The sequence below is a fragment of the Phasianus colchicus genome, chromosome 5, assembly GCF_987193195.1.
Source record: "Phasianus colchicus chromosome 5, bPhaCol1.hap1.1, whole genome shotgun sequence".
NCBI lineage: Eukaryota > Metazoa > Chordata > Aves > Galliformes > Phasianidae > Phasianus > Phasianus colchicus.
In genome coordinates this window covers 31,267,430-31,281,483 of record NC_143440.1, presented here as the reverse complement: position 1 = coordinate 31,281,483, position 14,054 = coordinate 31,267,430, and the positions used below count along the sequence as shown (strand labels likewise).

Here is a 14,054-nt window from a genome sequence, read left to right as displayed (position 1 = left end):
CAGTCTAAATTGAGTTTCTCAGCAGTATTGGTAACATGACATAAACTGTCAATCAGTCTGGCATGGCAGAAACGACAAAACAAATCAGAAAAAAAAAAAAAAAAAAAACCAAACCAAAAAACCAGTTAAATATCCCTCATAATGTTTTGATTTTGATAAAATCAGAGGAATACAGCATCAAGACTCTGTATAACCCATATCTGAAAGGGTTTGGTTTTGAGATCAGATATTCAAATACCTCTTCTGTATACTTTAAGTAGTATATTTTTATACATATAGATTTAGATGCCTGTGAAAATGTGCTTTTCTTTGTATGGGTATAGATATGGGAGATTATATATATTTTTTTTACATGCATATAAATTTTTATAAGTATACTAATGTAAAATCTTGGAGTTCGAGGATGTTACGCATGGTTATTACTAATATAATAATAATATATAATAATAATAATAAATATAATAATATAATTGCTCCCTATATATGCTAATATAGGAAGAGAAAAAGAACAATATATTATTCATGACTGGGTATTTTGCTAAAATGGTAGCATAGCTGCGGGTGTGATTGCAGAACAATTGATCATTTAGGCATTTTTTTCATAATGATGTAAATGCCACTGTATATATAATATATATAATACAATACATGAGGCATCATTTAGATATGTTGTATTGGTTTTATATATATGGTTTCTAATCAGGAAATTGATAACATTTTATAATATGTCATGAAAGTGTTCTTAACGCCAGTGCATTTATTAATACACACATTTAGATCTGAATTATTTTTTTAAGACTCTGGAATTTAGAATGAGCAAGAAAATAGTTTAAGTACCCTAACTTCAGGATATGCTAGGTTTGTTACTTACTGATATATTCATAGGGTAATCAAAAGTACACATTATGTTAGAGGAATAGTATATTTTCTAATTCTCTGCTTGAATATTGGCAGTTCAGAAAGTTACTACTTTGTGTATGACAACAGAATTATTAGCACTTTCCCCTTATTAGCAGTTCCTCTTTGCTCACATTATGTCTAATACTGCAATTATATAAGGTGTTTATCTAGCATGAGAATGTATAGATAAATGAATTTTGGTAATGGCAATCAGCCCAAGAAACAACAGTTTAGCGTCTTAAAGGAGAAAGGATTTATGCTGATCTCAGGCTGCTTTAAGCAATTCTGCCTTACCGCAGAGACCTAACAAGTTTTTTAAGAGTTAGGATACTGTAATGATAGTAATATAGGATATATCATGCATGGAAGGTTCTATATCTTCATATGCCACATGCAGAAAAAAAATGCAGTTTTTATACTAATTGAACAAATTAGTATTACAAATTAATTATTTTTCCAAAGCTAATAACAGTGGTGCGCAATTAAAATAAAATTTAAAAAAGGGTAAAGTACCATTGTGTTTTCATTATACTAAATTGTTAATATTTTCTCAAACATAATAACAGCTGAGAAAGTTTTTTAATCTTTCTTTTCTAAAAAAAATGGCAGCAGAGTGCTCGGAGGGGAATGGTAAGTTAGAGAACTTTCAGTCTGAGAAGGACTGGTAACAGACTGCATTGAAATAAGTGTTGAAATAGAGAATTTGAACGCATTCTTTTCAGCTGCTAACCTGTTTATTTGGTTGCTTTTTGTGTTTTTTCAAAGTTTTCGTGGATTTCTGGATAAAATGGTGTTTTTATTAAGTTGTAATAATTCCCTATAGTATCTTATAGTTAATTGGGATGGAAGACTAATTGTTGACATTCACTTCTACATAGTAAATGTATAATACATATGTTGGCAATTTTATGTGTAAACTTTGGAATCTTAAATGAATGTGTGGCTGGATATACTTCAGTTACCAAATACTTGGATTTCCTAATGAAGTTTAATTTTATCAACCTTCACTATTAATTTGTATCTATTTTTAAGAAGTCTTTGGATAGGCCTATTACAGAAGTCTGAAGCTGTCAAATAATTCAAGTTTGTATACGAAACAGCATTGTGATTGTGCCCATAATATGCAATGCATGTTATCTGCAAATTTGTGATTACACAAATTTGTGATTACAGAATTTCACATTAGTGTTTTCTGCAAGAATTTGAGATCTATTCTTTGAGAACGTTTCCTTTAGTTATACTGTTATAGATTGTGAGCGGATTACTTTTATGGTCATTTCAAATAAATCAAATTAATATCTTGTTTTTACTTACATCTAGTATGTATCTGGTGAGCAATGTCTGTGTAGAATCTACATATTTCACACATTTTCAGTTTTATTTTTCTGAGTATAGTTTTGAAAATTTTAAGATGTTTAACACTTAATTTGATTATTAGTCTGTCATTTTTCACTTGCAGGTGGTCTTCTTTATTATGTGACATAAAAAAGTGGGATATAAAAGAGATTTTCATAATAGCTTGACGTCGAAGTTTTGAAGCCAAAAAGGAAACTTCTTTGGTTTTATGAGTTGTTATTCTTGTTTTTAAACTAAATTTTCCTATAGTTTTTCCCCATACCCAGTCAAGGATACTTTTACATAACATTTGAATTTTTGTGCTGTTTTACTGTAACAACATAGTCTTGTTATCTTTTTGAGATTACAAGACACAGTGATAACCTAGCTGTAGGTGAGAATACATGGTTTATTTAACTGTATTATGTATGTTATTAACATAACACAGCGAAAAAAAATGTATGTATGACTTACAGCTAAGTTTAAAAAAGTGATCTCAAAATGGGTATTGCTGAGAGATATGAGCTTAATTCAAGTTTTCTGTCAGGCTTTCTACAAGACAGTAACGTTACACAGTGGAAAAAATGTGTACATAAATGAAATGTCGCATCTTCACAGATGTTTTTGGGAGGAGGTAGAAAAGGTGAAATATAGGTGGAATATTTTTCATTATTGTATTATCTAGAATGCCAACAACATGGCTCTTTTCAAGAGTACTGGGAAAAGCTGCAACATATTGTTATGCTTAATTATTAGATGTGCAAATGTTAGTGTATAATGTCATGCTGAATAGCAAGATAAATTTAGAAATTCAACATTTATTAACAATTAAGGTGAATAAAAATTATTTCATCAAGGCCTCATTTGATTATACATGCACAGTTTGTTTATTTTTAGCAATAAATTTACAATATTTATTGTCCTAGTAGAACTGAATAACTTTATTACTAACCTGTAAATTATCATCTTTTCATCTCTTTTACTTATGTTTTTCCCTTTATTTTTCTTTCATACAGGCCATGCAAGTAAAGGTACAGGTCAAAGTGCATGATGTGTCTTTGTTTTAGCTTTAGAGATGATCAGGCTCCAAGCATTCTTTCCATTGATCATAGCAGTGGCGTCACAAATTTGAAGGCTCCAGTCCCATAAATTATTTCAGAGTTAAAGTGGCAATATTTGACCAGAGCAGCTGAAATTCCCTTTAGAACACCCAGATATTTATTTACAATAAAATGTAGCAAAGTTACACTTTTTAATTTAGATGTACATTCTGTACATTCCCCCTCTGCTGTCTTTCTGCATTCTGTTTTGGTTTTGGTTTGGTTTTCATTATTTTTTTTTTCCCAATATATTGAAGCAGACATTGTAAAAATGATGCCTAAGTAGAGTCATCAGAAACATATATTTGGCTTATGATATTCAAGAAAAAATATGTGGGAGAGACATGCTATAACTTGTACCATGTCTGCAGATGAGTAGAGGATTGCATTAGAATGAATTAGATTGAATTAGATACAGAGTTCAAATACTACCTTTTGCCAGAATTAAAATAATTCTTCATAATCATAGAATCACTGAGGTTGGAAAAGATCCACAGGATCACCCAGTCCAATCATCCACCCATTACCAATAGTTCTCACTAAACCACGTCCCTCAGCACAACGTCCAAACTTTCCTTGAGCACCTCCAGGGTTGGTGACTCCACCACCTCCCCGGGCAGCCCATTCCAGTGCCTGACCACTCTTTCAGAGAAGTAATCATATGAGGTGTGAGGATACTTTTGAGTAATCCTTGTATTCAAGACTTCCTTAGTCTCTAATGAACCATAGTTCATCTTTGCATCATTTATTTTTAAATAAAATTTTATAATACAGATGAATACTTTTCAGCTTACAATGTGCTCTTCATTAATGATGCATAATCAAAAGTAAAGTGGATCCCTTAGCATCTGTTCGAATGGCTTCCCCTTTCATCTTTCCCTTCACCCTATGCCCTGAGAAGCAGAAGACTTGATGGTGTTTAATTAACTCAACTGGAAGCCTAAGTTAAAACTCAGCCATTGTGGTAAATAGTCCTGATTCTGATCTTGGTTTTTGTCAAACTTTCCCATAACTTTATTGTTATTTCTCTTTGTGACTCTACTTACACATTTATTGGAAAGATTTGCAAACAGACAGCAGAATATGACGGCAAAGGCAGAATGGATTTTTTTTTTCATGTATTAAAATGTTCAAGTTTTTTTTTTTTTTTACCTATCTTCTTCATACCCAGTTATTAATCTCAAACAAAAATAAGGAAAAGGAAAATTAGATACGTAAAATGTCCCCAGGCATAAAGATGAAAGGAAAAAAAAAAAAGGTCCTTCTTTCCCCCCCCCCTTTTTTTTTTTAATATATACATGTGTGTATTTTGGTATTCCTAAGATGCATAGTGACGCCACTGGATATAGTGATACATTGTGGGATTTGTTTGTCTGCTGTCAATGTAGAGTACAAATAATGCCATTACATCATTGCTTTTTCTAAGGCACTTCCACACTTTTAAAGCAAAGCTTTGAGGCAGAGTACTCTCTTGCAATTGCTAGTTCCTTAAGAAAGGAAGCCACATCCCTTGTGAGTTCCCTCTGACCTGCAAAATAGTCTCAACATCAGCTGCATACACAGGGATTCACCATCTAGAAAACAGAACATGCCAAAATTTACCACTGAGTAGATTATGTACGGCTACCTTTTTCCTTTCAGTGATTATTGTGATAATAGTGTGCTAATAATTGATAAATATTAATTGCAGTAAATTCTGCTGTATCCTTCTTTGGAACACAATATAACAAGCAAACAGTAGCCAGTAAAATTTAACTGACAGAGGGAAAAGGATGTGGAGGGTTAAATGCAAGCATTCGCTGTTTTGTAGTGTTTTATCTGCCTGGAGGCCTAGTCCTGAAATCTTGTCTTAGGCAAAACTCCCCTTATGTGTAGTAGGAGTTTAATCTAGGCACAAAATTCAGAACTGGGCTATTTTTATGTTGTTTTTGTTTACCATATGTTCATTAAATATATGGATCTGTTATAAAGATTTTGGTTTTCTGTCTTAGAAACTAAAAGTTGTGTGAAATATCGTTGTACACTGTCTATTGTAAGAACATTAGACAAATGTTATTCTGTTTTGTGTTTACTTCTGTGTCTCTTTGTTTTTCCTATTATTAATGATCTGCAAAGCTGTAAAAAGGATTCACTTTCCATTCCAGATTTACTTATATCAACCAAATCCAAAGGACAGTGCTTTTCCCAGAGGCATTGTTTCATTGGCATTTTATTACATTGAATCAAAGTCTTTTAGATAGCAGTATTTTTCATTTGAGGCAAATCAGACAATATTCATTCATTCAGACCCTACTTGTCTGTATCTTTATGAAAGTTTCTAAGAAAAATATAAGCATCTTGAATTTGTCTCTATAGTTTTGCAAAATAATATTGTCCCCAATGACCCAGCTTTTAACTCTAAAGTTGTTTTTGGTTTGAGAGGAAAAGTACAGAAAATATAGATAGATTCATATACACGAATGCAATAAAAAACTATGTTGCTACCAATGAAATATTACCTTTACTGTGATTTCTGCACACATAAAAAGTATTCCTTTACATTTCCTACTGAAGACTGTATGCTCTTCCTCTAATGCAGCATTTTTAGTTAAGTGTATACATTACATTGGGAACACAGTTTCCTTGGATCATTAGGGGAAGAACGTATTGAAAAAGTGTGTGGTTGGAGAATAATTACATCCATTTACTTTTCTGTTATTTATTTAATTTTAATATATTTTATTACAGTCTGGAGGACAAGATCAAGAGAGAAAGAAATCAAAACGCAGGGGGGATTTGTACTCCATACAAACATCCCTGATTGTAGCTGCACTTAAAAAGATGCTTCCTATTGGCTTGAATATGTGTACTCCAGGAGATCAAGAGCTCATTTCCTTGGCTAAGACTAGATATAGCCATGTAAGTAATAATTGTAATAATTATTAGCTTTGGAAAAAGAACTTTTAATAACCTGAGATGCAAATACCTAAGCAGTTAATATAGTAAAACTGTCAATGCATTGCAAGCAAGTACAGCTTCTAATTGTGAAGAACTGTGAAGCAAAGCGGTGTGTGGAGACAGCTACCATTGTTTCTATGTCGTTTTCCATTTCTATACAATGCACACTTAGATATACATGTATCAAGTGGACAAGTGACTAGAGTGCAGCCTTGCAGAAAGGGATCTAGGGCTTTTGGGTGATGGTAAATTCAATATGAATGAACAATGTGTCTTGGCAACCACAAGGGCCAACGTTATTCTGGGGTACATTAAGCACAGTAGAGCTAACTAATCAAAAGAAATGACTGTCCTGCAATAGTCAGCATTGGTGCAGTATTACCTTCAAGTAATGTGTGCAGTTTGGGGCTCAACAATATAAAGATGTAAAAGTATTCTGGATATAAACTATAGAACTATGGATACAAAACTATTATGAAGTGCTCAAAGGAGGGCAAAGAGATGGGGAAGGGTCTGGAGGGCAAGACATATGAGGTCTCTTGGTTTGTTCATCCCAGAGAACAAGAGGCAGAGGGCAGGCTTCAGTCCTGCATGGGACTTACTCATGAGGAGAAGCAGAGGAGCAGGCACTTGACAGCAGTAGTTTTGTGGTCACAATTAAAGAAAGCCTTCATCCCTTCAGCCTTCTGGTAATACATGTACTTTTCAGGATTAAAGCACTAACTGTTTGATGTGCATGGTCTTAAGATGAATCATAATCACAAACTGAAAAATACTTGTACCTTTCTACAGAGGGACACTGATGAAGAAGTCAAAGAGCATATACGTAACAACTTACATTTGCAGGAAAAGGTAATAATAATTTAAAAATCTGTCTTAAAGATGCAGGTGTGGGATAGCACTTTTAAACATGAAAATTGTGATTGTTTATTATGATCTTGGTGTTGAAAAACAGAAAGTGAAAAGTTATAAAAATTACCATTTTATCATTTTTCTTTATAATATTTTCATGGCACTAAGTGGTTTCCTGATGGCTTTGGCTGGTATTTTCAAGTTTCAGGAAGTCCTGTAGAAAGAGTCAAGTGTAAAGGAAGAGGTAGTGGTAGTTTTAATGTTATAATTACTTAAGTCACCTCAAACTAAGAAGAAAATAAAATGAAACTCCTATTAATCCACTCTAACAAGGAAATAGTATCTCTAAGAAGATATGCATGAAATAAGAAAACCTAGTGTCATCTTGATTCTCAACAGTTTGCAAGTACTTTTACATTCCTACTGTTTAGATGCTGAATATATTGTCAAATGTGTTATGTTCAAAAATAGTGCCCGTTATTATCCAAGTAATTCATTTTTCTTTAGCAGAGAATGGCTGTCTTGTTGCTATAAATTTGAGCTTATCTAAATTTAAATTAGACACTCTAAGTATTCTAATGTGTTTCCTGGTATTTACTTCTTGAGTGTTGCAAAAAAGCCCAAACTGTTGGCCTTTTGTTGGCTGTGACTCTTCACCTACTGAAATTCCAGCTGTCTTTAATAAAATCTGTAAAACAGCTTTATACTGTACTGACTACAGAAGTCCACTAATCTCAGTGCTAAATGTGCTTCCTTATTCGCGGTATAGACGTTTCTGTGCACTTTATTGATTTTATTAAATAAAAACATAGAACCTTACTTGAAAACTGAGTTCAGAATCTAAGGCTGCTTTTCTGAGCAACCAGCAAATGCTAATTTGGACTAGAAGGGACAGATAAAATGGGTACATCTATAATATTCTTCGTTATGCCATGAGGCAGTGGAAAAGGCTGCCGAGACAATCTATGGGTACCCCATCTCTGGAGGTGTTCAAGATCAGGTTGGATGGGGCCCTGGACAGCCTGAGCTTGTGGGTGGTAGCCCTGCCCGCAGTAGGTGGGTTAGAACTGGGTTCTAAAAAGCCCTGAAAGCCTGTGCTTTCAGGTCTCTTCCTACACAGTTGTTCCATGTGGTTCTATAAGACAAACAGTGGTAGTGGTGGTAGTCAAATTCACTATCTTCATTCAGCATGTTAAGTATGAAATATGTTGCTTTTTAGTCTGATGATCCAGCTGTGAAATGGCAGTTAAATCTATATAAAGACATTCTGAAAAGTGATGAGCCTCCTGACCCTGAGAAAAATGTGGAACGTGTGCAGAGGATATCAGCTGCTCTGTATCATCTGGACCAGGTATAAATTTACATGTCTATACTCTGCCTGTTTTAAACTAGAATGAGGTTATTACCTTATAGTAATAATTTCCAATTAAGTGAGTGTCATTATTAACATTTCCAGAAAAGAGTAATTATTGCATATGCATGCACACACACCCATGTGTATATATGCAAAGTTTTAAATGACATCTGCTAAGTACCTCAATTTTGGTTCAGAGAAAACTCAGGACATATTTGCCTCTACAAATACACTCACATCAAGGAGTCCCATCCATGAGATATTCTCAAGCTTCTATGTATAAATTCAGCAGTACTGTAAGTAATGCCCAGAGAGTATTTTTTCCAAATTATTTAAAAAACAAAAAAAAAAAACCCAAATCTGTTTCCAAATAAAGTAGAACTTTGTGACATTTTCTAACTTGTTAGCTATGTTAATTAGTGGATAAAAAGAAACCTTTGAATAAAAGGTGAAGAGTTTCTATTGTATGTACTAAAAGGCATTTTCCCATAGGTTGAACAACCACTGAGATCAAAGAAAGCTGTTTGGCACAAACTTCTGTCAAAACAACGCAAAAGAGCTGTTGTTGCTTGTTTTAGAATGGCACCGTTATACAACTTACCCAGGTAAATGCCTGAAAGATTTATTTTTCCATAACTTGTTTACATTTCTAAGTGGAAATACTACTTGTGTGTATAACTACAAGTTTGCTAGTTGTTTATGTGATAGAGCTTAAGAGACAAAAGTGTTGGTTAGGTATCAGCTAATTCCTCACAGCAGCAAAATACTTGTCTCAAGACAATTAACCAGGGGGGAAAAGGCCATAGGAATTACACTGCCTCAGAAAGAAAATGCTTCATTTTTGTCAGCTGTTGCTCTCTGTATTCCCCCAAGTTTTCTGTAAAAATTATGTTAAGATGTCACTGCTGTTTCTATCTTTTTTGGGTTTTTTTTGTTTTTTTTTGCACCTGATTGGTTGTGTTTTAATCTCCTGTGTTTTTATTATTATTATTATAAGAAAACAATAACAACAACAAACAACAACACTTTTTTTTTGTATGGCTTTTCTATTGCATGAATGCTCCATGCTTATATTAGGCAATCTTTAGATATTATGTCAGAATGTTGCATTAAAGCAGGCACTGGGGCAGAACAGTGCAGAGTGAGATTCTGGACATGTGTTTTGCTTGGCTTATTACTTCAGTTGAATATAGATACCACAAAGTCTGAGAAAGTGCATCCCGTGCCTATGCCCATTTACTGCTTTAAACCAAGTATTAATACTATGCAGCTTGGTTTCCTTTCCTTTACCCTGTTCCTTTTCAATACATCTGCTTTATATTCAGATAGAGCCTAAGAACGTCACTAATTAGATTTGCTTCTTAACTTCGTTTGTGCTCTTTCACCTTTTGTTTAATATTTTTGTGCAGTGATTTATTTACATGCTTAATGTTAGCTAAAGATCTGTAGCTTTGCCACTAATGTACTGACAACAATGCTAGTTTTGCACAAGACAAAAAATTCTACTCTAAAAGTGAAACAATTGTGAAAACTAGCAGTTCTAGATAATAGCAGCTTCTCTAAATTTTCCCATTGCTACCAGGCAGTCCTTATAGAGACAGAGAAAAATGAAAAGGCATGAAGACAACATGAATCCAAACCAATTAGGTTTGAAGTATTGGCTATGTTGTTTTTACAAGTTTTTTACAAGTTGTCTTTGGAAAAACAAGATGAAGTGGTAGGTATTTCAGTTTTGTGAGCATTTTTAAAGAATTATTGATAAATACAATATGGATATAAAGTGCATAGAATATATATGAGCATCCAAATGATAAAAACAGTTCATAAAAATATATATTTAGAGTTCTCAAGGTTGATGGAAAATATGCCAAGAGCTCAAATGGGTTAGGAATTTAAAAACGGGAATTGGTTCTTCTCAAGCTTTGTGGTACATCCTGTGGTGGAGCTTACACCTGCAAAACTGTCCAGTCATTTCTTTCTTCAGATTCTAAAAATAAACCCTGATAAAACAATTTTTACCAATTTATTTTGTATTTCAAAACGTATTTCAAAAAAGGCAAGAGCAAAAGAAATCCTCGATAGATGTAGAACAAAGTTTTAAACTTCATTAATTTTATAGACACATTTTTCTAGATAAATCATAGGATTCTGACAGGAAAATAAGGCTATCACACTATTTTACACCTAATTGCAGATATAATTACCTTTGTCATTTAAATTGATAAAGTTGCTAAGACATCTTTGAAACCTAGGGATTTTTTTTTAAGTGTAGTGTGATCAATTCTAAGAGCTATGTATATCCCTTTGCACCACAATTTCAAATGAAGTTTGCTTTATATTTCCTCAGTTTAGTTTTAGCTTTATACTGGGGGTGTTCTAAATGTGATTATATATTTAAAGGGCAGTAAGCAAACTGGTTATGATTTTTGCCTACAAAATGTTGATGTCTGCAATGAATAATGAATTCTTGTGATAATTTTCTAGAGATTTAGCTGGCTTTTGAAACAATTTAATGTTAATCTATTTAAAACTAATTTTATTCATTATGCATTCTTATATGTATCGTTTTTTAGGAATTCCAATAGGATGTTTCAGCAATTTAAACATCCATTCAAGTGCAGGTGTTTGTTAAATCACAGAAAAATTATTTTAACCTCTTTTATAATTACTCCAGATACTCCATATTCTGAGAATTACCTCAGGATACAAAAGAAATAGTTGTATTTTAAAACAATTTTATTTTTCAAGGAAAAAACATCATTGAAGTTTGGAAATACTGATTCTTCTGTTCTGTGTTTAATGAATGACTTTGGAAAATGTACCTTATATGATAAATGCATTCTCTAAGATACTTGTATGTGTGTTCACTATCTTTAGAAAGTTTTTATGATTTGTTGTATTGTCTGTCATCTGTTATATACACATAGATACAGCAAAGTTATACGTGGCAACATTTCATACAGAGTTAACAAATACATTCTTTCTGATTATTTTATTGAATTTAACTTGTACTTTTATTGTTAGTTCTTCATTGAAAACCTATATGCTTTTCTTCAGACACAAAATTAGCAATTTCTTCCTGAGCACCTTTCAACGTGTTTGGCTGGAAAAAGTACATGAAAAAACTCAGTATGACAGGCTTATACTCAAGTTAACGGTAATGTAACTTGTGGAGAGCCTCTTCCTTACGCACACACTTATTCCTTCCCAGCCATGATTTATTGTTGCCATAAAACATGAATTTTGTACAATTTTCACAGTAGATTCTGATTGGTCAGTTTTTGAAAACTGATAATAAAAAGGCACCCGTGACAGCAGGAGAGTATAGAGAGTTGACTATATATCAGTATCATATAAAATAAGAATTCATGTGCATAATGTCTCTAGGCAATCCATAGTATAATACAGTCAGTTTATATAGTTATTGGTGCAGGATAAAAGTGAATGAAAAGGCTGTGTGAAACAACCTTCAGAATATCATGTACAGCACCTCAAAATATTTTTTCCCTTAAATTCTAAACAAAAATGGAATAGTTTGGCCAATATTATTGCAATGAGTTGTATTTTGGGTGGAAAAATTTCCAATTGAATTAGTTAATAGTGTGTAATATCAATCGATATACCTAAGAGTTTTCTAAAATTGTTCTTTTGTAGAGCTTTTATGTGTTTCTAATTCATTTGTAAGTGAAAAAAAGAAGGTTGTTAGGCAATGGTTGTACACATATAACATGCTGGAAAGCAGTTCATAATTATTTTGTTCTTCTTGGCCAGCATCTGCCATCTCCGTGTGCTAAATCCATTAAATTCAATTTACATTTAGTAGGTGTATATGTTACCCTCTTATCAATTTTTTAAAATGTGTATTTTTCTCATGCTTGTATTAATTCACCAATCACAGATTTTTTCTCATAATGTATATTAGCATTCTTGAAGCCTTCAGAAGAAAAAGTTGTGTGTATGCATGTGTGTGTATCTAAAAAAAAAAAAAAGATCAAAAATATGTGCAGATTTGTCATTGAAAGTTAGTTATGTTTTGTGTTTCATTTCACTGACCAATCAGAGGATCAGAATTGTACAAACACTTATCCTTACTAATCATTAACCATCTGAGCTGTTATACTATGTTCCTTTACCCCTCTTGATCTCACTTTCACAACCCCCCAGGCACCGTTCTATTAACCTCTTCCTCCATGGCTATCAGAACTATTGGATAGAAACAGAGGAATATTCATTTGAGGAGAAACTAGTTCAGGATTTGGCTGTAAGTACTAACATAATTGGGCATATTTTTCAGTGCCCATTTTAGTGTACATCTTATGTATCTATTATGATCTATATTTTATTTTAATATACTGTATACATATGCATAAATTTATAAAGTATGAATTCTTATGCTTCAGAGCATAAGGTCATTTTCTGCTATGGTCAAAAAGACATCCAACCTATGATGCACAGTGAGATGCATCAAGGTGTTGTATGCCTTCAGTTGAATTATGTGATACTTATTCTTGGGAACAGAAATGGTTTAGATCAATTATCAAACAGTATTTGTGATTATGGTAATTCCTATGTTCCTATATTTTATTTTTGTTTTTAAAGCTTGACACAGTTGATGCTTTTCCCCTTTTCAATTTTCATTGATGCATAATATTTAACATTTTCAGCTTTGATACAATTTTTTTTGTTGTTGTTTTCTTGTTGGTACATCATAAAGAAATGAAAATATATGCAGCCATATTCAGCAAAATTTTGGTTTATGTGTGTATTTGATGGAAGTGCTTGGTAAACTTGAGCATTTTGTCACCTAATATTGATTCTGAAAAACAATTCTTTTTTTTCTTTCTTTTACCCTTCTGTAATCACTTTGTCTAAACTATTATCAAAGGGCCTTGGTGTTACTTAAACACCATATGTATGAATATATGGCAACAGGGATCACATGAAGATGCATCAGGAGATGCTTCAATGTTAGCAAAGAAGTTAATATTTTGGGTTTTAAAGACCAATTAGTATAGAATGTTGTATTCTACAGCTATTATATTCTTCCCATACTCTGAACAATTGAATGATCATAGTTTTTCCTTCATTTTCTTGCTGCTTTCTGCTCAAGGACAGAATGGGACCATTAATCAAAACTGCAATTACACTTCTTTCAGTTTTACTAGTAAATTAAACAGTTATTAACATAATTACAATAATTTTACAATAATTAAACCCTACTAAAGAGTTACCCCACAAGTAAGGTGAAGCTGATACGCTGCTCTTTGTCAGTGTAGCTATCTTTTATTTCAAACTGACAAAAATGTTTAAAGTTGACAGGAAGAGTAGTAGTTCTATTCTTCTATCAAAGTCACCTAGAACAGACACATGGAAGTAATTTAGCGAACAACAGTCTGAATAAGAGGCTTCTGATGATGTTGTTTAAAATAGTTCCATTGATCAATTGGTTCTCCTGCTTAAGCAGGACTTCCTTTCGGTTTTGGTCTAGTGGAAACATGCATGCAATTTCTGCTGAATAAGGCTTCCCTAAGATTTTCTCTTGTCTTAGTCTCAATGCCTTGCAAATGAGAAACTTC

The 14,054-nt window shown here is 32.9% G+C and overlaps 1 protein-coding gene and 1 long non-coding RNA gene across 17 annotated transcripts in view; one reads left to right on the top strand and one right to left on the bottom strand.

Moving 5' to 3' along the window:
* RYR3 (ryanodine receptor 3) overlaps nt 1-14,054 on the top strand; it is a 202,157-nt gene that overhangs the window by 156,972 nt on the left and 31,131 nt on the right. For 10 of the 16 annotated variants that reach the window (XM_090141242.1, XM_090141240.1, XM_090141235.1 and 7 more), the window contains 5 exons: nt 6,063-6,233; nt 7,065-7,124; nt 8,344-8,475; nt 8,971-9,083; nt 11,536-11,635. In XM_090141242.1, the coding sequence (XP_089997368.1) occupies nt 6,063-6,233; nt 7,065-7,124; nt 8,344-8,475; nt 8,971-9,083; nt 11,536-11,635 (576 nt within the window). Of the gene's footprint in view, nt 1-6,062; nt 6,234-7,064; nt 7,125-8,343; nt 8,476-8,970; nt 9,084-11,535; nt 11,636-12,642; nt 12,740-14,054 lie in introns of all 16 variants that reach the window. The other 6 variants (XM_090141245.1, XM_090141244.1, XM_090141246.1 and 3 more) reach the window with 1 other exon arrangement.
* Nucleotides 2,737-14,054, bottom strand: part of LOC149917828 (uncharacterized) — a 37,130-nt gene continuing 25,812 nt past the window's right edge. Inside the window, exons 5-6 of the long non-coding RNA XR_016466924.1 lie at nt 7,252-7,338; nt 2,737-4,909 (exon numbers count right to left, since the gene is read on the bottom strand). This is a non-coding gene — a long non-coding RNA (uncharacterized LOC149917828). The remainder of the gene's footprint in view (nt 4,910-7,251; nt 7,339-14,054) is intronic.